At 33.1% G+C, this 26,851-nt stretch overlaps 2 protein-coding genes across 2 annotated transcripts; one reads left to right on the top strand and one right to left on the bottom strand.

The window, feature by feature from the left end:
- The first annotated feature begins 2,005 nt into the window (after positions 1 to 2,005).
- On the top strand, positions 2,006 to 10,785 carry LOC136224580 (alcohol-forming fatty acyl-CoA reductase-like). The gene is made up of 10 exons (XM_066012946.1): positions 2,006 to 2,153; positions 2,264 to 2,367; positions 3,533 to 3,735; positions 4,813 to 4,913; positions 6,109 to 6,301; positions 8,331 to 8,492; positions 8,607 to 8,688; positions 9,583 to 9,855; positions 9,962 to 10,089; positions 10,362 to 10,785. Exons 1-10 carry the CDS (start codon positions 2,075 to 2,077, stop codon positions 10,513 to 10,515), a joined length of 1,479 nt encoding a protein of 492 aa, XP_065869018.1. The 5' UTR covers positions 2,006 to 2,074; the 3' UTR covers positions 10,516 to 10,785.
- Positions 10,786 to 13,873: 3,088 nt separating this feature from the next.
- Positions 13,874 to 24,267, bottom strand: LOC136223727 (proteinaceous RNase P 2-like). Its single transcript, XM_066011870.1, has 6 exons — positions 23,288 to 24,267; positions 19,729 to 19,830; positions 18,602 to 18,774; positions 16,433 to 16,553; positions 15,436 to 15,504; positions 13,874 to 14,419 (listed from the first exon to the last, which is right to left on the bottom strand). The coding sequence occupies exons 1-6, from the start codon at positions 24,194 to 24,196 to the stop codon at positions 14,138 to 14,140; spliced, it is 1,656 nt and encodes a 551-aa protein (XP_065867942.1). The 5' UTR covers positions 24,197 to 24,267; the 3' UTR covers positions 13,874 to 14,137.
- Positions 24,268 to 26,851: the final 2,584 nt, after the last annotated feature.

The raw sequence follows: 26,851 nt of genomic DNA on the forward strand, positions 1-26,851 counted from the left end.
TTATTTATTCTTTTCTAAAAAATATTATTTATTCTAAGATAAAATACATTACACTATTGTTAATTAAAACATTTATAATTTCTTAAAAAATTAGGAGTTGCTGCCCCTAATTACTTATCACCGCTCCCATTTTGTCAATTTTACCTTTCTCAATTTTTTTAACCAAAAACTGATAATTCTTTCTGTCTCCCGAGCAAAACTGATAATTCTTTCTGTCTCCCGAGCAAAACTGAAATTCTAAAAAAAAATGGATCCGAGAACTCCAAAAATGGATGATTTCGAAGACGAGGTAAAATTTTTTTTTAAAAAAAATAGTCGTTTTTGCACTAGGCGGCCAGAAAAAACGTCTGCCCTTTAGGCAAAAAAATCCAAATATTTCGTTAAATTTAAAAATATTAATCTCACATACTACTAGGAAATTACAAAAAAAAAATGCAAAATCTTTTTTTTGGAAACTGATATACAACTGTTACATATTGAATAAAAAAATTGTGTTTCTAAAATTACCTAACTTTCAAACGTTAAGGGTAAAATTCTCATTATGAAATTACAAAAAACGCAAAATATTTTTTTAGAAACAACTGATATGTAATTGGTGTAGAATACATTTTTTTTTTTGTTTTTTTAGTTATATATAAAAGGCAAAATCATTATACGATCATACCTCAGAGACTTAATGCACCAAAAAATGAAAGATTGGGGCATCAGGATGCTTTTGCCTTATATATAAAATTGACCTGAAACGTTAGGGGTAAAATTGTTCTTAGATGCCCACGTTTAAGGGTAAAATGACAATATTTTAGACCTTAATGATAAATTGTTATTGACTGTCAATGTTAGAAGTAAAATTGTTCTTGGCTGCCAACATTTAAGGGTAAAATGACAATATTGTAGACGTTAATGATAAAATTGCTCTCGACTATCAACGTTGGGGATAAAATTGTTCTTGGCTACCAACGTTTGAGAGTAAAATGGAGTGTTTATATGAAGCACACGGTCTTTCATGTCACTTGGAGAACCCACAATTCATATTTGGACACGTGTATTGTGATCCCACTGGATAAATAAAAAAGTGGAGTCTCTTATAATATGTGTGGATCCGTATTACACATGTCAAAATATGTATAGAAGGTCATCCGTTTGACATAGAGAACCAGGTGCTTCTAATAATATCCCGGTAAAATGATAGTATGTTATATGTTAATGATAAATTGCTCTTGACTGTCAACGTTAGGGGTAAAAATGTTCTTGGCTGCCAACGTTTAAGGGTAAAATCATAGTATTTTAGACGTTAATGATAAAATTGCTCTTAACTATCAATGCTATGAGTAAAATTGTTCTTGTCGCCAACGTTTAAGGGTAAAATGACAGTATTTTAGACGTTAATAATAAAATTGCTCTTGATTGTCAACGTTAGGGATAAAATTGTTCTTGGATGTCAACGTTTAAAAGTAGAATGAGCCAATGTTTAAAGGTAGAATGGAGTGCTTATATTAAGCATCCATTCCATATCACTTGGAGGACTCCAAATTCACATTTGGACACGTGTATTGTGATGAGTCCCTATTGTGGAGCCTCTTATAATATGTGTGGGTCCGTATTATACATGTTAAAATATACATAGATGGTCCTCCGTTTGACATGTTGAACTGGGTGCTTCTAATAATTTCCCATTAAAATGACAGTATTTTAAACGTTAATGATAAATTGTTTTTAACAGTCAATGTTAGAGGTAAAATTGTTCTTGGCCGCCAACGCTTAAGTGTAAAATCATAGTATTTTAGACGTTAATGATAAAAATGCTCTTGACTGTCACCATTACGGGTATTCAGTAACTTTATTTTTTTCTCATCCCAATATATAAAACATATCCACTTTTGTACATTTATATCTACTATACAGTTGCCTGCTAACAGTTGCTGGAGTAAGCCATTAATGATGTATCAACAAAACTTTATTGCTCAACACTTCTAAATTTGTATGGTCATTTTTGTCAGACTCATGTATATTTTAATTGTATATATATATATATATGAAGTAAAGTAGGAAAAGCAAAAAACACAGTCCAAGAAAAATGGAGTCTGGAGGAATTGTTGAATTTCTAGAAAATAAGACCATTTTAATCACTGGTGCCACTGGTTTTCTAGCTAAGAGTACTTACTTCTTCTTCTATCTTTTCATTTGAAACTGCTTGAAATTACTTGAAACTGCTTGAAATTGCTTGAAATTGTTTGAAATTGACTGAAATTGATTGAAATTGCAGTTTATGTGGAGAAAATTTTGAGGGTTCAACCAAATGTGAAGAAGCTTTATCTTCTGGTTAGAGCAGCAGATGATGAGTCGGCTATGCGACGTCTACAGGACGAGGTATGTTAAGTATTCCACATTGCTGAAGTACTAAACGGGTTTTTTTATATGTACGTGTGGGGCGATTCTTGTTTTTAAAGTAGTGAGTTAGGTTTATGTTTACGTGGTACTAGTGTTTTGCATTTTAATATCGAGTGTATTTAATTTGTTTCACGTTCCAGATGTATATGTTGTTTTTTTTTTTTAAGTCGGTGTGACTCGTTTTAAATTGTGAAATAATTTTCTCCTTGTAAGATACGTTTTTTTTTTTTTTTGAGTTTATAAGATTAAGTTTCTCAATTTTACGTCAGAGTTGTGGAAACGAATGTTGGACCACATTGCTTAATCTGTGAAGTACTTATAAATGGGTTTTTTTATATGTACGTGTGCGGCGATTCTTCTTTTTAAGTAGTGAGTTAGTTTTATGTTTACGTGGTACTAGTGTTTTGCGTTTTAATATCGAGTTATTTTCGGTGTGACTCGTTTTAAATTGTGAAATAATTTTTTCCTTTTAAGATACTTTTTTTTTTTAGTTTATTAGATTAAGTTTCTCAATTTGACATCAGAGTTATTGAGTCGAATGTTGGATCGCTCACAGATGTAATGTTATGAGACTGTTTGTATACTCTCGCACACAAATATCCCTTGGACTTGTACAACACGGACCTGACTTATCATATGTTGACATTTCTTTTAATAAATGAGATGTTTAAATAAAAAGTTTACGTTTATAGTTAAGATCTGAAAATAACTTTTAGTATTTCTGATATATATAATATTACAAATTTTACGCTCCAAAATTTTTATGCTCCAAATGTTCGGCCCTAAAAGGGAGTGAGGTGTGTTATTCAGTGGCGAAGGGGGTGGATGGGGTCCATTGCACCCCTGACAACCAGAATCCATTCTAGAAAGGTAGTTCTAAGTGGTCCTCTTCTTCTAAAAGGGTCGGGTGATGATGCAGTTGCATCACCCGACCCCTGATCTGGGCCCATTGCACCCCTGACAACCAGAATCCATCCTAAGAGGATAGTTTGAGGTGGTCCTCTACTTTTGAAGAGGGTCAGGTGATGCTGCAGTTGCATCATCTGACCCCATTTTCTGGCTTTGTCACTGTTTTTTTTTTAATATCTTTTTTAAGAGTATGTAATTAATTTAATTTGTTGGGTTTTTTTTTTTTTTTTTTCAGATTATAGAGAAGGATTTATTCAATGTTTTAAGAGAAAAATATGGTTCAAAGCTAAATTCATTTATATCAGAAAAAGTGAGACCTCTACCAGGAGATATAAGTCTTGAAGATTTAGGGGTTGAAGATTCCAAATTGAAAGAAGAAATGTGGAGTGAAATTGATGTCATGGTGAATTTTGCTGCCTCCATTAATTTTGAAGAAAGGTAATTTAGAGAATATTTTCCAATTTAGGTCCGTTTATTTTTCGGAAAATATTTTTCTGATTTTTTGGTATTTGTTTATTTAGGAAAATAAGTTAACGAAAAATTTTAGGTGTTCAACATAAAAATATACAAAAAAAGGGATAAATTACACCTATGGCCACTGAACTTCAATTCTTAACAGTATGATCACTGAATTTTATAGTTTTTATCACCGATGGTCATACCGTTAAAAATTAAAGTTCAGTGACTACAATGTTAAAATGGGTAAAGTCCAGTGACCGTGAGTGTAATTTATCCAATAAAGTGTTTTCTTGAACCATATTTTATTCATTTTTTCCTTTTTAAAAATAGTAGTCACACTCCATTTTTTGTTTCCCGGTGTTATAGCCAAAACACCGAAAAATATTTTATTTTTCAAAACATAATATTTTACAGTAAACAAACAGGAATTAGAGTTAGTTGGATGGAAAATATTTCTTAAAGAATGTTGTTTTTTACTTTGTTTCTAAAAAAATCTCAACTATTGTAATAAATGAAATTATATTTAGCAAAAAACTATAAAAATAAACTTTGTGGTTTAACCAATTTGCAAAAACAGCCGTTATAATTTAAAAGTTTGCAAATATAAATTTCTGTTTTGTGAAATTTGCAGTTAAAGAATTTGTCAGTCAACTTTTTAGTTAAAACATACTTGTGGCTTAGTTAATTTGCAAAGTGAAACTTTCTATTTTAGGTAATTTGCAAAATCAATCATTTTTACTTCAAATCGCTCCATTTTGAAGTAAATAGTCACGACAATAATTTTTGACGAAATGACAGAGTTTGTAAACTCCAAAAAGCACATACCTCCTGTTTATAAACTTTTAAACTACGAAAACTGTATCTATAAGTCTGTCAAACCACATGGTTTATTTTTATACTTTCTGATCGTGGTAATCATTTATAATTACTGGGGTGACCACCGTAATAAGGGAGATTAATTTAATTAATTAATTATTAGTTTTTTCTTTTGTGAAATATAAACTAATCATTTTTTTAATTTTCTTAATCCTTGTTTGGATTTGGGAATTTATGAAGATATGACGTGGCACTGAGCATAAACACAATGGGAGCATTGAATGTCTTGAATTTTGCAAAGAAATGTCCCAACATCAAGATGCTAGCTCACGTCTCTACTGGTAAATATTTGACAAAAACTTTCAATTATCCGATTTTTCGGTTTGAGGTTCGTTAGGTACTTTTTATTTAAGTGGATCATCTCCCAATTAAAACTTTCTACGTATATTTGGATTTACATTGTTAAAAAAAATCCAGGTTGAATTTATTTGTGTGTTACTTAGACATGTTTACGGGCCTAGGTAACCGCTTGATCCATCCAGTTTCGTATTCAATAGACCCGAATAAGCAAAAATAAATCTAGATCTATCTAAACTCGTATAAGCCCACCTATTTCTAAGACAACTTTGGGATTTATAAAAATAAGATGGGCCGGTCCGGTCCAATCGCCCTATTAATATTAATCCCTATTCTAAAAATTGGCTCAAACAGACTCCTAGGTAAGGAATTTTACAACACCGTCCCAATTTCTTCAAATCGGACTGTGTAGTTTAGTTCACAATTTTTCGTCACCTAGCCGGTTTCAGGCGGACCAATTAAAAAAACAGTTCCTTGATTTTTATGTCAATTTTTTCAATTTTAAATAACATATTAAATAATTGAAAAAGATCTAAGACCATGAAATATTATTTTTAAGGATATTAATATTATTTTGTTAGCATATTTTTATTTTTTAAGGTATTAATGTAATAAATATTAATATATATATCTATTTTTAGTTATTATTTTTATATAGTATAATTCACATTTTAATTGTATTTACATAATAATTATTTATTAAAAATTTAAAAAATTTAAAAATATAAATCCGAATCCTAGGGCCCGTCCGCTTGACTAGCACCTAGTATTTTTACATCCTTAATATTAATTAATTAATATATTTATGTATTAAACATTTATTTACAAGTACTAATTTAATTTTATTAATAAACAAATTATATTTTTTGTACATGGATTCATTCGAACTGGGCTTGAGATATGATTTTTAAGCCCGAGTTAGCGTATCCTAAGCCCGCCTAATTTAACAATGAGTTGGACTGAATATTTTCACACGAACGCCCACTGAATTCAGCCCGATCCATGAACATGTTGATGTAAACGGAGCAGTGCAAGGTGGGGATTACGTTCCCCATTTCCGCTCTCCGTCCTCTCAGGGGTTTTTCGTTCCCGTCCCCGAAATCTAAACGGGACAATTTTTTTCCCGTCCCTGCAAGGATCTTCATTCCCCGTTTCATTGTATATTTTTTTAAATTGTAGCTTATGTATGTGGAGAAGACAAAGGGTTGATATTAGAGAAGCCATATTTAATGGGAGAAGCAAAAAAAGGAGATGAGAAAATAGATATTGAAGGAGAAAAGAAATTGGCTGAAGATAAAGTAAATCAACTTCAATCTGAAAATGTTTCACCTAAAGAAATTACTTCTCTCATGAAGGATTTTGGCCTTGAAAGGTAATATTATATAATTATTATAAATTATAATTTATTATTATTATTATTATTATTATTATAGTTAATGTTAATTATTAACATTTTAGTATGTGTGTTTTCATAGTTTTAATTTGGATAAAAAAAAGGTCAATTTAATTAAGAAAGTATAAAACTAATCGATAATTGAAAGGAATTGAAGAATAGATTAAGGGTCCGTTTGGTTACTTCCTGTTTGTTGGTTGCTGTTCCTGTTTGTTGTTGCCTTTGGAAAATGCTGCTTTTCATAAAAGCAGATATTCTCTGCTTTTGTAAAAAGCTGCTTTACAGTGGTAAAAGACAAACAGGAGGAGTCTAACCAAACACCTAAAACGCTACCTTTCAAAGTGAAAATGCAAACAGGAGGTGAAAAGTAGGTAAACAAACACCCTGTAACTAAAACTGGACTATTAAAAAATACATCTGAAAGGTTTTTCATTTTTATTGATGGTTAACTGAAAAAAAAAATATTATATATATAAATAAAAGGGAGACTCCAATATTTTAGAGGTTTTAGGTCTGTAGTTTTTATATTTTTTATAAATTAAAATTTAATTAATTTTTTACAAAATAAAAACAAATAAAAATCAAACATCTATATATAATATAAAACAGTAACGATGGAGCTGAGGTGTCACTTCCTCCTTTTTTACTGATAGAAAATATAATATAAAATATAATATATTAACTTTAGTTATATTATTATATTTATTTATAAAACGATTATTTTATCCGTACTATATCTAAGAGTTCTACAGAATTTAAATTAATCCCTAAACTCTCTTTAATTCTCTGCATATCTATATCTAAAAGTTCTACATAATTTAAATTAATTCCTAAAATCTTTCTAATTCTCTGCATATCTATCTATATTATATAATATAAAACAGTAACGATGGAGCTGAGGTGTCACTTCCTCATTTTTTACTGATAAAAAATATAATATAAAATATGATATACTAACTTTAGTTATATTATTATATTTATTTAGTAAAAGATTATTTTATTCGTACTATATCTAAGAGTTCTATAGAATTTAAATTAATCCCTAAAATCTCTCTAATTCTCTGCATATCTATATCTAAAAGTTCTACATAATTTAAATTAATCCCTAAAATCTCTCTAATTCTCTGCATATCTATATATAATATAAAATAGTAACGATGGAGATGGGGTGTCACTTCCTCCTTTTTTACTGATAAAAAACATAATATAATATATAATATATTAATTTTAATTATATTATTATATTTATCTATAAAAGATTATTTAAGGTAAATGTGAAAATAAAATAATAATATTTAATTTATATAGCACCTTTATATCATTAATTGTAAATATTAGATTATATTTTTCTTAATATTTATATGTTAAGATGAATCCGTGCATCGCACGGGTCAAAAACTAGTTTATTATAATTTGTAGAGAATAAAGCACTTAACGGTTGTATTATTGTTAAGGTAAAGTGTAAAAAAAAATAGACATGTGATTTGACTTTTTTTTTTTACAAATGCAGTCCCGTGATTTAAAAATTTATAAACATAGAGATGTGGTTTGTGCAGTTTGTAAACTCGGATATTCTATTAAAAATTATTATCGTGGCTATTTATAGAAAAAGGGGGCGATTTGGAGAAATTTTAAAAGTCTGATTTTACAAGTTACTCCATATATATAGCCCGATTTTATAAATTAACTAAACTACAAATATTTTTTTACGAAAAAAATTAACTTACAAATCTTTTGACTTCATATTGTACAAACCATAATCCTTATTTGCAAGTTTTTAATCGGGAATTGTGTTTGCAAATCGGACTATATATTAGTGTTAAGAGAGGAGTTGTGAATAAATTTTGGAGGGCTCCTACTGTTGAGAGACGGTAATTGAAAATGCATAATGTGTATTATTGTTGTCAATTTTTTATCCATTTTAGTTTATTACATTCTGAATTTTTATATATATAATTACTATTATATTCATATTAATCATGAATTAATTAATTAATTTGAATTACAGGGCAAGAGGATATGGATGGCCAAATACGTATGTATTTACAAAAGCATTAGGAGAAATGCTTTTAATGCATTATAAAGATGATATACCTCTTATTATTATGCGTCCTACTATGATCACGAGTACTTTGTTTGATCCTTTTCCGGGTTGGATTGAAGGCGTCAGGTAATTAATTTTTCCTAATTTTTTTTATTTCAGTGTTAACAGAGCATTTTTATTATATATATATGATAAATATAAAACTCAGTTAACAGAACGTTTTTATTATATCTGTGACAGAACTATTGATAGCCTTATAGTAGGCTACGGCAAAGGGAAATTGACATGCTTTGTTTATCTTCCGCAAAATACTTTTGATTTGGTAAGTTAATCTCTCTCTCTCTCCGTATTAATTATGCAAAAGAAGAATTAGTATGAATGTAGATTATTATACCTGTTCATGGCCCGGGTATCAGTCTGGTCTGTCTAGGTTTATGTCTCTTAAGACGAGTTTAGCCAAGAAAATTTGATCTTAGGCCTCATTCGGTTCAAACCCGCTAAAGTCTGTCTATTTTTTTGTTAGGCTTGAGATTTATAAAAATAGTACGGGTTTTTCTGATTTGTTCTATTAATATTAATTATTAAATTTATATATTTATATATTAAGTATTTATTTCCAAGTATAAAATTTATTTTTTATTAATTAAAAATTATATATTTTTAGGTGGGTTTATACGGGTTGTGCTTGAAATTTGATTTTTAAGCACGAATCTAACCCGGTCCGAACCCATCTAAATTAACAGAGGGCCGTGACGGTCTAGGACTAAGCATTTTCAAATAAAAGATCGTTGGATACAGCCTTGTAGATCCATGAACATGTCTATTGATTACTAACTAGACATGTTTATTGTTCGGCTATTGGGCCGGTTTTATGGGTTTACATTTAAAAATATTTAGTTCGGTTATCACTTTAACAGGGCGGACTAGATTGTACTTGGGCTTAAAGATTACAATCCGAGCCCAACTCAAATTGATCCGCCTCTTTATATATGTGTGTGTGTGTGTAAACGCAGCAAAAATAATAACCGTGTCAAATGAATTATCTCTGTATAAATTGTATTATCGTGTCAGAAATTAACTTTCCTATAAATTGAGTGAGTAAAATTTAATAACTAAGTATCTGAATAGTACTTAATTCCTCGTCTCGAAACAATGTATGCCAAACAATGCCTAATTTGTATTTATTTATTTATTTATTTTTCTTTCGCAATTACAGATACCGGCTGATATGGTGGTGAATGCAATTATAGTAGCAATGGTTGCACGTGCGAATCAAAAGCGATGTTCAGATATCATATATCACGTGGGATCTTCATTAAGAAACATTGCAAATTTCTCTCAATTACATGATTGTACTTATCGTTATTTTACTGCAAATCCATGGATTAACAAAGAAGGAGAACCCGTTAAGATTGGTAGAGGCACTGTTTTAAGCTCTATGACTAGCTTCTATTTGTACATGAATCTTCGATACCTGCTTCCGTTTAAGGTATGTTCTTTCCAGATACGTTATCCCTAAAAAATCGCAACACCTACTTTTTCCAACTGCCTATATTGTCGTATCAGATATTGACAGTTTCTTTTCTTTATAACAGGGATTGCAACTAGCCAATACTGTGATGTTTCAAAAATACCAAGACTTGTGCACGTATCTCGATAGGAAAATCAAACTTGTGATGAGATTGGTACAACTTTACAAACCATATATACTCTTCGAGGGCATGTAAGAATAAATCTCTCATAATCTTTATAGTAACTGTATTTTTACCCGATACGCTGTTTACTCTTCATATTTTAATAATATATTATTTAGTCCTTAACTTTTGTTATATTCAACAGTTTAGTCTCTTATAGAGGACTAAACTGCCTAATAATTCAAATTGAATAAAACAAAAGTTGAAAACTAAACAATATATTATTAAAATACGATGACTAATAAATTATATATATATCATCAATTTTCCGTATTTTATATTTTTTCGTTTATTCGTGTAGCTTTGAGGACTCGAACTCGGAGAAACTGAGAATAGTAGCAAAGGAGATGAATCCCGATGAAGCGAAGATGTTCAACTTCGATCCGATGACAATTGATTGGAAAGAGTATATGATGACGGCTCATATTCCGGGTTTGCACAAATATTCTATGTAATAATGAAGACAGTAGTTGAATTCTCTCGTATTCGAGGGAACATAATAAATCATATCGGATAATTTTAATTTATCGATTCAAAATTAATGGTTGAGATTATTCCGACCTGACGTATTATATTATATTCATATTGAAAGTGATATATGTTGATTTTAGTTATGAATTATTTGTATGTATTTACTAAGGTTATACATATATGCCCAGTTAGGGTAATGTTAGCCTAGAAGATAAAAAAGTTTGTGCTAATAAAGTATTGACTTATTGTTTTAATTGCCTCTTTAAATTTTTGATAAATAATTTATTAGTCCGTATATTTTTACCTAACATGTTAATTTAGTCCTCATATTTTAATAATACATAATTCACTCTTTAATTTTTATTAGGATAAGGTATAAAAATACCTCTAACGTCTAAAATGGTGCAATTTTACCTTTTACATTGGCAGCCAAGAATAATTTTACCCCTAGCGTTATCAAGTTTGGTCTATTTGAGAAATAATTCATCAAACTGTCTTCTCAGTCATGAATCTTGTTATCTACACTTTACATATAAAGTCATTTTATCACTCATTAGTAACATATTATAAACATATGATTAGACGCGGAAAAAAATTTACAATTTTTTTTTAAATGTACTAACTTTTGTACAAGTTGGACGAAAAAAGATTCAAAATATTTCACCAAATTTATAAATATTAATCTTCAATTCTATTATTAAATCACAGAAAATATGAAATCTTTTTTTTTAAACAAACAAATATGCAATTGGTACAAAATAAGGAACAAAATATCTGTGTTTTATAATAATGTCTGAAATTGACCCAACTGTTTAATGTTAGGAGTAAAAGTACTCTTAGCTGTCAACGTTAGAGATAAAATTGTACTATTTTAGATGTTAGAGGTAAAATTGCTCCTAACTGTAAACGTTAAGGCATTTTTGCACCTTATCCCATTTTTATTCTACTCAACAGTTTAATAATTCAAATATTTAATAAACTAAACTGTTGAATATAACAAAAAGTTAAGGACTAAACATTATGTTAAGTAAAAATATAAAAACTAATAAATTATTTACCTATAATTTTTTTTATATTAATTAAATACTTCAATGCAGTCTAGTAGTATTAACTAGATATGTTCATGAGTCGAGCCTCACTATCCATTATCAATTCAACTAGTCTAGTAGTATTCATTTTTTTAATTATATACACTATTAATAGCTTGGACCATCCCGGACCGATCTCTCCAATTTCTTTAAATTTCAAACCCAACGCAAAATTAGATCTCTTCAATTTTTATAAATTTCAAACCCAACACAAAATTAGGCAGACCTAGACTGAACCTAATATCATTCCTTCTTAGCTAAACCTAACACATTGGATGGAGGCTTGAACGAGTATCTAGATCTGTGAACAGATCTAATATTAAAAAATAAAGATTTAAATATCGAGATCATTTTAGTCCAATATCACATGTCGACATATTATTGGTGAGCTTTTCCGCAAGTGTGAATTGTTGATAAAAACAAGTGTCAATTTCTGATACTGATACGCGTTATTTTAAACCGAATCCACCAAAAATTATCAATTTGAAGGCCAAAATAATACCTAAAATCAGTATATGTAGAGCAACTCAACCCCGCCAGCCAAGTTGTAGAACCAAATCAACTCTTTTTCTTATTAAGGGTTGTAAAAATGGATCATCGTATCATAATCATGTATCATTATCTATATATTCCGCAATATTATAAATTTACACATAATATAAAGACTTGTTACACCACGAGCCATCTAAGCTTGTTACAATGGCGTTCTTGATTGTCCCCTAGATGCATTTATCGTTGAAGCCGTTGGATTAAGAAAAAAAGGTGGTCTAATGTGTTGATCGTTCCTTATTGCTCGTTTAAGCTCTCCATCAAAACTTAATCAACGGTTCATTCCGAGGCTTTATTATAAATCTTTTTTACAGGATTTAGATTGCTGTACTGTCAGTTTTATTAATAGATCAGCGAACCATTCCGCACATTTGTTGGCTAGAGCAGTTGGTTCTGAGTCTAATCGAGAAGCCTGGTTTGATATACCACCTCTGTTTCTTTGTAATGCGTTAAATTCTGAGGTATAAATTAACCATTTCTTTCAAAAAAAAAAAAAAACCACCTTCGGCCAGAAAAATCGTTTAATTTCCTAAACTTCAAGAGTGTCTCGTTAACCTTCTGAACCCAAAAGTGATTACAATGATCAATTAGAACTTGCTTAGTACAAATCTTTCCTCGTGCCATGTGGAATTAGGAAGCTAATGAGACATTTTAAGCAAGTTCAAAAAGACTAACAAAACACCCTTAAAGTTAGAAGGCAAATCGGGTTTTCTTGGCCAAGTTCAGAGGGGCTATGATGTATTAAGTGTAATATAATGCAATAAAATAATAATTGTATAAAGCAGATTTTATATGTAAATCTTTGTATTAGATTTACATAGAAAATTTGTTTAATGACCTATTGACCTCTTAAACTTGTTTAAAATGATACATTAGCCCCTCAAAAGTGGTTATAATGATCTATTAACCCCTTAAACTTGTTTAAAATGATACACATTTCAACTTGTATGAATCTTTCCTCGTTTACCACGTGAAACTAGGAGGCTAATGAGCAATTTTAAACAAGTTCGGGGAGGGAGAACAAGACATCCTTAAAGTTTAGGAGGCCAATAGGTTTTTTGGGCAAAGTTACGTAATATAATGCAACAAAATGATAATGGTATAAAGCGGGATTCTATCCGTAAATCTTCAAATTAGATTTATAGATAGAATTTGTTTACAATGACATAATTGGCATCTAAACTTGCTTAGAATGACAAATTAGTCCCAAAAAGTGGTTACAATATCTATTAGCCTCCAAAACTTGCTTAAAGAGATACACGTTTTAACTTGTACAAATATTTCTTCATTCTGCCACGTGAAATTAGGAGGCAAATGAGACATTTTAAGCAAGTTCAAAGAGGCTAACAAGACACCTTTAAAGTTTACGAGGCCAATCAGTTTTTTCGATCTAATTCAGAGGACCCTCATGTATTAAGCTTAATATAATGAAACAAAATGCTCATCGTATAAAGCAGATTCTATCTGTAAATCTTCGTATTAGATTTATAGATAGAACTTGTTTATAATTACCTATTGGCTTTCTAAACTTGTTTAAAATAAGATATTAGCCCCCAAAAATGGTTAAAATGATATTTTTGCCCCCTGAACTTGGTTACAGCGATACACACCTGTACCAATCTTTCCTCGTTCTCCCACGATATTAGAGACATTTTAAGCAAGTTCAAGAAGGCTAATAAGACACCCTTAAAATTTAGGAGGCCAATCGGGTTTTTGGGCGAAGTTCAGAGGAACCCGGATGTACTAAGCCTAAATAACGCAACAAAAATGATAATCGTATAAAGCAGATTCTATCCGTAAATCTTCGTATCAGAAATTAACAGTCCTAATTTCAATTTCCATTTATCTTCTAAACTAAAGCTCTTCCAAGACAAAAATACAAAACTTTCTCATATAGGACTATTCTATTTAGGCATAAATATCCATGGAAACTTTCTTCATCTTCAATATAGCAAAATCTAATAATCAATTAGGGAGAAGAAGAAGATGAGGACCTTTCTTTTCTTTTACCTGTAAGAGTTGCAGGTTTTTTCTCTGAATCCTGAAAAGAATCTTCTTCTTTTTCTTCACTGCCATGTTTGCCATTGCAGGAGGATCTCAAGATTTTACTATCTTCACCATTGTTAGCAGTTTCCATGTCCGTTTTCGGGTCTTTCTCGGAAGAACTTGGATGGGAAATGCAGAGCCATCTTTGTTCAGAATCCTTGTTTCCATCTGCTGATATAGGCACATGCCATCCCTTCTCTGATTCCTGAAAATGCAGAAGAGAAGGTCATTGGTTTATTGCAATGGAAGTCGATACAATCGCATCGAAATTATACATTTCGTGCTCTGAAATCGCATACATATTGCACTTACCAGAACTGGACTATACAATCAGTTATTCATGCCGTTTCATGTCACTATTTCGCTAATTATTTAATGGGTTTTTGTTGATTTGGACTTAAATGTTACGGTGTGTAAAGTTTAGGGGCCATAATGTTGATACCTATAATCAGAACTGGACTATACAATCAGTTATTCATGCTGTTTCATGTCACTATTTCGCTAATTTTTTAACGGGTTTTTTTGTTGATTGGGACTTAAATGTTACAGTATGTGAAGTTTAGGGGCCATAATGTTCGTACCTATAATCAGAACTGGACTATACAATCAGTTATTCATGCCGTTTCATGTCACTATTTCGCTAATTATTTAACGGGGTTTTGTTGATTTGGACTTAAATGTTACAGTATGTAAAGTTAAGGGGCCATAATGTCGATACCTATAATCGAAATGGTAGGAAATGTGTTTCCTATTTCCAATATTTACAGACGCGCTAAAAAACGTGTCGGACTGATTTCTGAGAGTTTCTATTTCTCAAATGTACACAAAACACGAAAATATTATGGAAGAGGAGTTTCCGTGCAACATAGTTGCTTAATGACTACATATGTTCTCTTCTCAGTTCTAAAAGTATGAAGCAAGTGCACAAATATGCCGAAAAACAAAACAAATGTTTAACCACACTTACGATCTGTTCTTTTTGACTGAAATTAAGTAAACTGAACTAAATGCTACTAAACTGAATTCTACTATCATTGAAATAATAATATAATCCTTTAAAAATAGCAATAATTAAAATAAAAAGCTTATAAAAATAATAATGGTTCTAATAATAATAATAAATAACTATAATAAATAATTATAATAAGTAATGATAAATTACTGAACTGAATGCTATTGAACTGAAATTAAGTGACAAAGAACAGAACCTTAAAACCATACCTGGATAACTAAAGAAAAGATTGGTGGCATCTCGAGTTTTGGTTTGCCTTTCACAAACGTGTACCGAACCTGTAATTATGCGACTAGATCAGATCAGTACCAACTGTATGAATTTAAACAAACTCTGAACTTAGTTTAAAAACCTGATTGCCCCCTCAACTTACCGAGTATTTTGTTAGCTCCCTAGCTTTGTTTAAAGTGACATATAGGCCACCCAAATTTGTTTAAAGTCACCTTTTAGCCCCTAAAGTTGCTTAGAGTCCTCTATTGGCCCTAAAGCTAGGGACGGATCCTGAAGATACTGGATTTGATTGAATATTCGATGAAAAATATTCTGAGTTGATAAAAATTTTGACTAAATTCGGTACAATTTGATCAAAAAAAGTCAACGGATTGGTCCAATTTATCTTTTTACATATGGTCCAATCTAATATCTAAAGGATCCGCGTCCAACTCTATTTGGCCCCTGAACTTTATACATTTCAATTTGTTCAAATCTCGTTCTACCACCTAGACTTAGGGGGTTAATCTTGTCACTTAAACAAGTTCAAGAGACTCACGATACACTTCGTAAATTCAGGGGCCAAATAGTTTTTTTGGGCCAAATTCAAGAGCTCCTGATGTATTAAGCTTAAAACAAAGAAACAACTATCAGACCCTTGATGCTGAACTCAATATCGTTATTGGAGAAATTCAATTTTACCCTCATCGTACAAAACAGAGCAATTTTGCCTCCATTGTAGAAACTTAACTCACTTTTCCCCTCAAAATAGAAAACATAGTTCAGGTTTACCCTTTTCTATATAAACACTAATAAAAATTAGCAATCGGATTCCTTGGAAACGAGTAAAATTGAATTAGAATTTCTATCATAGAGCAAATTGACTTACAATGAGGGCAAAAATTAAACTGTCCCTCTAACGTTAGAGGCAAAATTGACCCCTTAGACCTTTTAATATGAGACTAAATTCTGAAAAGAAACAGCATAATTACATACCTGATGTCTTTCTTTCCACTTGAGAAAGAAGTTGTTTCCTAATAGTTCAAAAATATGATCCCTCATCTCATCATTCGTAACGAGCAAACATCTCAGTTTTACAGCAGCATATAGCCAGTACCTGAATAAAAAATAAGGAAAAAAGCATCTTTGAACCCTTAATCTTTTCGATTTTTGTTGATTGAGCCCCGGATTTTTCAATTTGACCCATTGAGCCCTTGATCAATTATACCCCTACTTATAAACAAATTAGTTGTTAAAATCAAATTCAATTAAAGGAGTACTATTTTTCATCTCCATCTAAAATTGCATTTTTTGAGAGTTTTCATAGTCTCTACAGCCCTACGTTGCACGGAAACTCGTCTTCATTAGTGTTTCCGCATTTCCTATCTGTTTCCGTTTCTTTTCCTTTTCCATTTCCATTACCATTTCCTAGCTAATTTTTCTTAGAAATAACGTTTCCCGGTACCCATATCCGTTTCGTTTCCCGTTTCCGTGCAACATAGCTATAGCCACATCGAACATATAACAAAAATTGCTTTCGAACTGTTAAAATTACAAAGGATTAAACCTCTATTTGGCCCGTGGTTTTATTTGATAACATTTGCCCCTGGAGTATTCCTATAGGTGACATTTAACCCATTTTGGACGGAAAACTAACCGATTTGCTAAATTTTTTGTCACATGACACAATTTTTGACACACGACATGTAAATATAACATTTTTTTTTCTATATAGACTTAATATGTAGATAAATAAGAAAAAAATTTATTTGCTTATTTATCCACATATTAAATATATAAGGAAAAAAAAGTAAATCAATTGCCACATGTATATGTCACGTGCCAAAAATTGTGTAATGTGTCAAAAAATTTAACAAATCGGTTGATTTCCCATCCAAAATGGGTTAAATGTTACCTATGGGAATAGGTCAAGAGGCAAATGTTACCAAATGAAAGCAGACGGGGCAAATGACAATTTTGGATACCACCGGGCCAAATAAGGGTTTAATCCAATTCTAAATTCAGATGAAACAAAGACTACTCTGTTAACCGAGTTCTATATTTAAAGCTGAGTTTCAGAGGCTTAACATGTGTAATTATAGTTATAATTGATTCTGAGCTCAATGTGTTAAATTTAAAGATTAGGTACTTAATCAATTAAAATCGAGAAGTTAAGGGGTCTCAGAACCCTTAATCTTTACGATTTTTGTTGATTGAGCCCCTGATTCTTCAATTTGATCCATTGAGTCCTTGATCAATTATAATTACACACATTAAACCCCTACTTGCAAATAAAATAGTTGTGAGCATCAAATTCAATTAAAAGAATATTATTTATTTCATCTGCATCTAAAATTGCATTTTTTGAAAGTTATCGTAGTTCTCTACAGCCATATGGAACATATAAAAAAAATTGCTTTCAAACCTAAGAAGCACCGACACTGGTACTCGTACAGGTGCGGTAAACAGTATTTTTTTTCAAATATGAGACACCGGTATAGCAGAGACACGCCATAAATAACATTCATTAGTCATTACAAATCATATATAACATCCATAATAAGTCACTAATTAATCAAAAACCAACATTTAATACTTTAAACTACCAAAAAAGAGATGGTTGCTATATTCTTTTTATTTCTTTACTTTCATTAGGGTTTATTTTATTTTTGTATATATCAACCCCTCTTTTTTGTAAAATTATTAAAAAATATCCCTATATTCTACTTAATAAACTTAGAATCCGTGTCTCATAAGTGTCCCCAAAATGTCCCCGTTAAAAAAGAAAAGAAAAAGAGAGGACATTTATTTTGGAGTGTCGTACATTAACCTCCTAGAATTTTTGGTGCTTCTTAGTTTCAAACTGATAAAATTGCAAATTCCAAGTTCAGAATGAAACAAATACTACTCTGTTTTATATTTAAAGCTCACTTTCATAGGCTTAATATGTGTAACTATAATTGATTTTGGGCTCAATCTGTTAAATTTAAGATTAGTTACTTAATCAATAAAAATCGAAAAGCTCAGGGTCTCAGAATGCTTTTTTTCATAAAAAAAAAAGGGTGAATCGTTTAAGCTTTAACCATGAACTGACCCAAAAGGCAAGGAAGAAAACAGAGATGAAACAGATAATCAGAAAAGGAAGAGTTATTTAGATTTTCATACCAGTCATCGTTGGAACCATGGGGAGTTGTAAAAAGAATATCTTTTTCAATCCAGTCCTGAATTAGATTTCTGTGGAAAGGACTTTCTAGGAGTGCTTGAACACGTTTACTGTGCAAGACAATCAGCGGCCAATTTCCATTCTTATCATACAGCTCTTTAACAACAGCTTCAAGCTGTTCTATACCAATTTTCAGAAAATAAGAACTAATACACAAAAAAAGTGGTAAAATACATCCATGACTGTTGAACTATAGCACTACTAATATTATAGTCTCTAAATTTCATTTCTTAATATAAAAATCCTTGAACTTTACATTACGACTTAATACCCCCTTGAACTTGCTTTTTCATGGAACCAATTGAACTAAAAGCTCGAGCTAATAGTTAAATGTCCTGCAATTAAATCAACAAATGGGGCTGCCAGGAATCGAACCCTAGACCACTTGGTCAAACTGGCTCTGATACCATGTCATGGAACCGATTGAACTAAAAGCTCGAGCTGATAGTTAAAGGTCTCATGACATGGTATCAGAGCCAGTTTGACCAAGTGGTCCAGGATTCAATTCCCGGCAGCCCCATTTGTTGATTTAGCATTTGCGTGTGGGGTGTGTCAGATATTAATATGAAATGGACCTTTAACTATCAGCTTGAGCTTTTAGTTGAGTTGGTTCCATGACATGGTATCAGAGCTAGTTTGATCAAGTGGTCCAAGGTTCGATTCCTGGCAGCCTCATTTGTTGATTTAATTGCACGACATGGTAATATAGGCCTGTGTTGTGCACGCTTCAAGCCCAATGGACATTCGCGTGTGGGGATGTGTCAGATATTGATATGTATTAAGGCTTGCATTACTTAATATTAAAGTCCAAATCAAAAAACTCCATAAATAAATAATAAATAAAAATTACTGAAACGATTAATGACTTAGAGAAGTTTGACTATATTATTGACTTTTTTTTTTTTATCTCTACCAAGGATTTTTGTTGATTTAGACTTTAATGTTACTTAATGTAAAGTTCAAGGATTCTTAAGTCAAACAAATGAAGTTTAGGAACCAAATCAGGCCATAAATGTATTTTACCCACAAAAAGAGCAGCAAAAAGAAAACATATATACATATAGACAACCTGAGGAATGCTAAATCCGCCTTCTGCAAAATTTTGTTGGTAAAGTCCAATATTTGCTCCATCTACTATTGCTTCAAAATTGGCATTTTTGTCCAGCCAATCCTGTAGTAGAAGGTATGCAGAGAATGAGCGAGAGTATCATAAAGACATTAAAACAGTATCTTTTTTAAACAATTAAAGACTTAATACATCAAGAGACCTCTGAACTTATCCAAAAAGTTGATTAGCACCCCAAACTTACAAAGTATCTCGCTAGCCCTCTGAACTTTCTTAACATAATCTATTAGCCAGCTTAATTTGTTTAAAGTGACTTATTGGCCCCTGAACTTGCTTGAAATGATATAAATTTCAATTTGTCCAAATCCAATCACATTCTTCCACGTGAATTTAGAGTGCTAATCATGTCACTTTAAGCAAGTTCAGGGAGCTAACGAGACACTTTGTAAGTTCAGGGGGGTAATCGGCTTTTTCAGCCAAGTTCAGGGGGCTCCTAATGTATTAAGCCACAATTAAATGAAATTGTGCTGCACATAAATATTCAAAATTTACTTTCACAAAAAATCATGCAAAAAGGGAGGACCAGGGTTTGCAAAGGCAGTTTAGAACCATAAGACATATATATCAAACAACCATATATTAGCTCCTAAACTTGATTTTTAGTGGAGTTTTTTTTATTTGGAGTTTAATATTAGAGTAATGTAAAGTTGAAAAATTTTTATGTCAAGAAATAAAAATTTTATAACCATAATGTTAGTAGCGGTATAGTTCAGAGACCATGAATATAATTTACCACTTAAGCAGGCTTGGAGAATAGTTTTTATTATCTCTAACACACCTGTGACATGCAATGAAGCACGTAGGAGCTAAACTTCAATCAATAAAATAGAGTTGTCACGATTTTAACTCTAGACCAAGTACTCTACCACCACCTCGTACTTTAGACCTTGTGTATCTTTATTATTTACACATTCCTCTCACGTTTTTGTTTTTGCTTCTTATGTTCTTTACAAATATCATTTTAGGATTTCCATTTCCATCTCAGTTTATGCATCCCTTTCTCTTTCCATGTAACATAGTTAAAATCCCTTAACTATGTTACGTGAAAACAAAAACAGATACATAAACTGAAACGGAAATGGAAATCGGAAAACGATATTTGTAAAGAACATAAGAAACAAAAACAAAAATGTGAGAGAAATATGTAAATAATAAAAATATATGGGTATATTATCTATAAATTTTTAAAATTATAAGGATATATGTTTACATTTTTTTATAATACATTAAAGAAATTATATGAGAGTCACATGCGATTAACATTGATTTACTTCTAAAAACACATTTCATCCTAGGAAATCAGTTTTTAATTTTCCTAAATTACGGAAACTTGACTCAAGATATTGAGAAAAGGCACCAAAATGGACTCAAGGTTTTTATGGAAGTGCCAATTTAGTCCCAACGTACAAAATAACACTATATTAGTGTCAAAGTTTGTGAAACGGGAGCTTTCCCACCTTCTTCAGGAGTTTGAAACTCTGTACCTTGTTCCTGTGCATATTCTATTCTGTCAACCTTGATAACCAATTTAGCCCTGTGTAACAGAACTCGGGGCTAAATTGGTATCGTTTCACATATGTTGAGGCGTCACATTCCGTTATTCAATGGTTAAATTGGTACCATTTCACAAACATTGAAGCTAAAATGGTGTTACTTTGTACCTTAGGGTTAAATTGGTACTTCCCCAAAAACTTTAAGCCCATCTTGGTACCTTAGGAGAACTGACGAGTGGCAAAGGGATGTAGTGGTGAGGGGTAGGGGTAGACCTAAGCAAACTTGGAGGAGGGTGATCGAGAGTGATATGAGTTTATTAGGGATTGAGGAGAATATGGTAGCGGATATGACAGAGTGGAGGGAGAGAATTTGTGTCGCTGACACGACTTGATTGCACGGTTTCATATGATGGTTAATGTTAGCCGACCCCGAATCATTTTGGAACTAAGGCTTTGTTGTTGTTGTTGTGGAGTTGTAAGCACTCTACTTCTAAACTAAGTATTCTACAACCTCTTCAAGACTCTTTAGAACTCTTAAGTCTAGAAGACTCCAATAATGCTCCAAGAACAATTTTTAATATCTCTAACATTCAGATTGAAACAACATCATATATCTTCTAAACAACATTAGGACTAAACTATCAGTAAAAGAAAATAGCCATAAAAGCAATAAAATTGAAGAAACCATGGCTAATTCATCATCATGATGGTGCATTTTCTGGTTAAAAAGGAATTACAATTGATAGACATACTTCTCAGCTAAGCTATTATTCAATTCAATTAGACTTCATCTGTGTGTGGATATTAACTGCCTAACACAACTAGGACAGAATGAATTCCAGCACTCTGTATTCAAATTGATAACAGTCTGTAATCTAATTATATCAAAAAGACAACATCTAAGATAATAACCTATCTAAGTTCTATAAAGCTTACAACATTAAAAGTGCCATTTCTGTTTTCCTTTGAAATTAATAACACAATTCATCAACAAATTCAAACTAATCAGCATTCATTAAGCAAATACAAGCATGCATAGTTATTAAAGGCGTACTAAGGCGAAAGGGGGGTCCTGGAGCCTTGGCACAAGGCGCAACACACAAAAAAAAAAAAATCATAAATTCATAAAATACTAGTTACAAATAATCACAAATAGTCAAATACCAATAATAAAACCATAAAATGCATGAGTTAAGTTCTAGTTAACTACTAAGACATAATCATGAACTCATAATTCCGACTTAAGAGTTAAAACTAAAGAAAACACTAATAGTCTTGACTCTAGAAAACAACTAATCTTTAACTTCCTAGTCTTCCTTCCTAATCTTCATCGGAACCATAATCATCATCATCATCACTTCCATCATCATATGCTTCTTGAATAAGGTTCTCAACTCAATCTCATCATCATTGTCACCTTCCTCATCAATGTACTTATCATCTACAAAGTCGGGTTCATCATCTATAAGAGCAATTTTACCCTTATCTTTCGCCTTAGCCTTAGACCTAAGGCTTGAACTAGATGCATTTGCAACATTTTTTCCTACTCCTCTAGTTTTGTCGTAATGCCTTGAATCAGTATAACACACTACGACATGAAGCAACGGGGTCTCGCTGTCGGGGTCCAGGGGGGCGATGCGGTTTTCGGTTTATCTTGGAAGCCACATCGTGGGTTCCAAGTCGGATTAGGTTAGATTGAGTACTATAAATACTCTATTATGTAAACCTAATTTGTAATCTGATTTTCCACCAACGTTGGTGAACCACGTAAATCTGTGTTTCGACTTTTTAGTTTATTTATATTTCGTTAAATCCGCACAAATTTGATATCCAAAATTACCATAGAATACCCTAAATTACCCTAATGTAGCCAAGGCGCGAGCCTGGCTCCGCCTTTGGGCTCCAGAGGCGCTAAGGCTGGAGCCTTGTCTGAGGCGTGCCTTTAATAACTATGCAAGCATGCCAAAATCAATCAAGTTACTCAACAAAATAACTCAAGTAATCATTACCTGAAATTCTCTAAAATTAGCTTTAACTTCTCTTTCCATAGCCAAAACAGTGAGAGATTCAGCAAACCTCTCAGTCTCCACATCCTCAATATCAACACAAGCCAAATACTCCCCACAACAACAACACTTTCCAACATCTTCCTCATTCCCTCTCCTCACTACCCATTTCCCCTTCCCAATCCACCCAATTCCATGCCATCCGCCTCCATTTCTCAAAACCGCTTCCCTCACCAAATCCGTCGCCAATTCCGGCGAATTCATCTCAAATCGCTTGAACCAATCTTCAATTACCTTAGCAGTCTCCTCTTTCACACACCTCACCGTCTTCCTCAACTTCTGCAAATACTCATAAACCCTCCCCTCTTTCCCTGTTCCCACACTTACTTTCAGCAACGCTGCAATTTCAGGCTCCTCCAAACTTACCCCCATTTTCCCCATATGTTCCTCCACTTCATAAGCCTTATCAGCCTCCAATTTCTCACAAAAACAAAACAAAACCGGATCGTAAGTCCTCAATCGCGGCAACTCATTATAAACCCCCATGTTTTTCACCAAATTGAAAGCGTATTCTCCATCCCCTTTCGCCGCAGCTAGTCTCGCAATAGAAGTAATCGAGGCTTCGTTTGGTTTGATGGCGTTGGAAACCATGTGGTCGAATATGCGAAATCCGTATTGGAGAGCGAGGTGCTTAGTAGTTGGGTTTGAAAGAGAGAAGGAGCAGAGGTATAAGAGTGCGTTGAAGTGGTTGTTGTTGAGGCGGATGTTGTTTGAAATAGCATCTTCGTAGAGAGAAATAGCAGTGGAAAGGTTTTTCGATTTTGAACATGAGTTGAGATTCTGATAGAATTGGGATTCTTGGGTTTGATTCTTACTGTGTCGCTGCTTTTTCTTGCTTGTTTCATTAGCCATGGCTGCAACAAGGAAGAAGAAAGCTGAGATTTTTAGGAGGTAAAATAGCAAGGATTCAAAAACTAAAAAGCCCTAATTTTTTTTTTTTTTTATCAGCTAAAAAGCCCTAATTAGGAATTCAACTATACCTGTACATGTTTTGGGCCGGGCCAGAATCGGTTGGGCTTAGTCGGGTTGACACTTAATTACTCTAACTCAATCTCTACTCTATCAAACTTAAAGGTTATTTTTTTTTGCAACATACAACAACAACAACAACAAAGCCTTAGTCCCGAAATGATTCGGGGTCGGCTAACATGAACCATCATATAAAACCGTGAAAATCAAGTCGTGTCAGCGACACAGATTCGCTCCCTCCACTCCGTCCTATCCACTACCATATTTTCCTCAATTCCCAATAAACTCATATCACTCTCGATCACCCTCCTCCAAGTTTGCTTAGGTCTTCCCCTACCCCTCACCACTACATCCCTTTGCCACTCTTCGGTTCTCCTAACCGGCGCATCAAGCGCTCTACGTCTCACATGGCCAAACCACCTTAGTCGGTTTTCTCTCATTTTATTCTCAATAGATGTAACCCCTACTTTTGTCCTAATTATTTCATTACGCACCCGGTCCTTTCTCGTGTGACCACACATCCATCTCAACATACGCATCTCCGCCACCGACATCTTATCAAAATTAATCTTAAAAATATTATTAAGATATGTTCAAGGATCGGATTGGACCGGACTCAGACCGGGTCCAACAGGTTTTTATTTACAAATGCTTAGCTCAGGCCGTTATTAATTTAGACGGACTTGAGCCGGATTGGGTTCGGGTTCAAAAATAAAATCTCAAACTCAGCCCATATATACTCACCTAAATATATATGTATAATTTTTATAAATAAAAAATAAAATTTATACATAAAAATAAATATTAATATTTAAATATTTAAATTTATTAATTAATATTAATAAGCATGCAGGGTTGGGCTGGACCATACTATTTTTATAAATCCTAAACCCGCCCAAAATATAGACGGGCTTTAACAGGCCTGGACTGAACTGGGCTTAAAGATAAATTTTTCTTGTCCTAGCTCGATCCAGGGGAGATGGTCCTGGACGGGTACCCGGGTCCATGAACAGGTCTACATCCTAGACTTGTAATTTATAAATCTGAGTTGATATAATTCGAATTAATATTTGACATAGTTGTAGATAATTTCTAAGAAAATGAATTTCTACGGTACATTTTTTTTTTGGTAAAAAGGGAAGAAAAAAAAACAAACAAACAAAAACCTAACCCGGGATCAATCTAGGAAGACTGACCCCAATCCTATCCTCAAGAAGAGAAGGTAACAGAAAAGAAGGAGGAACGGAAAGGGTAGAAACACCTAACATCCCCCCATGCCCAGCAGCTGCCAAGCGATCCGCCACGCGGTTTTGCTCCCTATAAATATGGGAGAAGGTAAGAGAATCGAAGGCAGGACGAAGCCTCAAGATGGCTTTAATGAGATTCTGACTCTTAAGACAAACAGCCTGTCTATCCGAAATCCTGTTGATAGCCTCCAAATTGTCAGACTCCACCGAAAGTCTTTTAACACCCATGCGAATGGCGAGTTTAATGCCAGACAAGATCCCCCAGAGCTCCGCAGTAAAGGAGGAGCCCATACCTAAGTTATGGGTAAACCCAGCCAGCCAGGCGCCACCAGCATCCCGAAGAACTCCACCAGCAGCAATTCTACCATTACTAAGGTAGGAGCCATCCGTATTCAACTTGACAACCCCTTCCCTGGGCTTCCTCCAACCAACTAACTGGACCTCTTTAACCGGGGAGGGGTGAACCAGGGGCTCTCCTTCAAAACTCTTTGTAATAACAGAGAGTTTTTTCGAGAAGTAAAACCGGAGGTCAGGAATAAAGACAGTCTTCTCAGCAAATAACTCTTCATTCCTCCATTTCCACATTTGGTGACAAATAATAGCGAAGAGAATAGCCCCGTGCTCCATACTGGCCAACAAATTCCCATTAACGCCTTCAGAGAACCAGTCAATATCAGAGAACCCCATAAAGGAAGGAAGGATCTGGTGAGGAAGGACCCCTTCCCAAACCTTTCTACTATTCGGGCAATCCCTCAAAGCATGGCACAAGGTTTCCACATGGCCGTTGCATCTGCTACAGGCACCAGATACAGCCAAGTGCCTTCTGTGTCTATCTGCATTCGTGAGGAGCCTGTCTTTGACTCCCAGCCATAGGAAACTCCTAATGCGGTAGGGGACTTTGAGGGCCCAAACGGACTTCCAAATTTCCAAGGGAGGATCAGCCCTATTAGGGGTAAAAGCTTCATAGGCCGATTTGCAAGAATAAGAACCATTATTAGTCAAGGCCCAGCAGTGTATGTCCTTATCCTCCTCCTGATTACTAATCTTCACACCTCTAATATTAAGGAGGGTCTCCAGGCTAAGAAAGGAGTCGAACTTAGACCAGATCCAGTCTCCCTCCGAGTCCACCACATCAGCAATTCTCCAGGAGAGGAGATAATTCAGCGGAGGGGCGATGCACACCTCAATCAACGGTTTGTCACCAATCCAGGTGTCATACCAGAAACTAATGGATCTCCCATTACCCACCTCCAAGCCAATCCCCGTACAGAACTCAGCAAAAACAGCACTA

This window comes from Euphorbia lathyris, chromosome 3, assembly GCF_963576675.1.
Source record: "Euphorbia lathyris chromosome 3, ddEupLath1.1, whole genome shotgun sequence".
Taxonomy (NCBI): domain Eukaryota; kingdom Viridiplantae; phylum Streptophyta; class Magnoliopsida; order Malpighiales; family Euphorbiaceae; genus Euphorbia; species Euphorbia lathyris.

Coding starts and splice junctions, on each gene's coding strand:
- LOC136224580 (XM_066012946.1), top strand. CDS start 2,075: ATGGAGTCTGGAGGAATTGTTGAATTTCTAGAAAATAAGACCATTTTA. Junction 2,368..3,532: donor TGCGACGTCTACAGGACGAG/GTATGTTAAGTA, acceptor TTTTTTTTTCAG/ATTATAGAGAAGGATTTATT. Junction 8,689..9,582: donor CGCAAAATACTTTTGATTTG/GTAAGTTAATCT, acceptor TCGCAATTACAG/ATACCGGCTGATATGGTGGT.
- LOC136223727 (XM_066011870.1), bottom strand. CDS start 24,196: ATGGCTAATGAAACAAGCAAGAAAAAGCAGCGACACAGTAAGAATCAA. Junction 16,554..18,601: donor CATGGTTCCAACGATGACTG/GTATGAAAATCT, acceptor TTTTTTATTCAG/GTACTGGCTATATGCTGCTG. Junction 15,505..16,432: donor AGTGGAAAGAAAGACATCAG/GTATGTAATTAT, acceptor GCATAATTACAG/GTTCGGTACACGTTTGTGAA.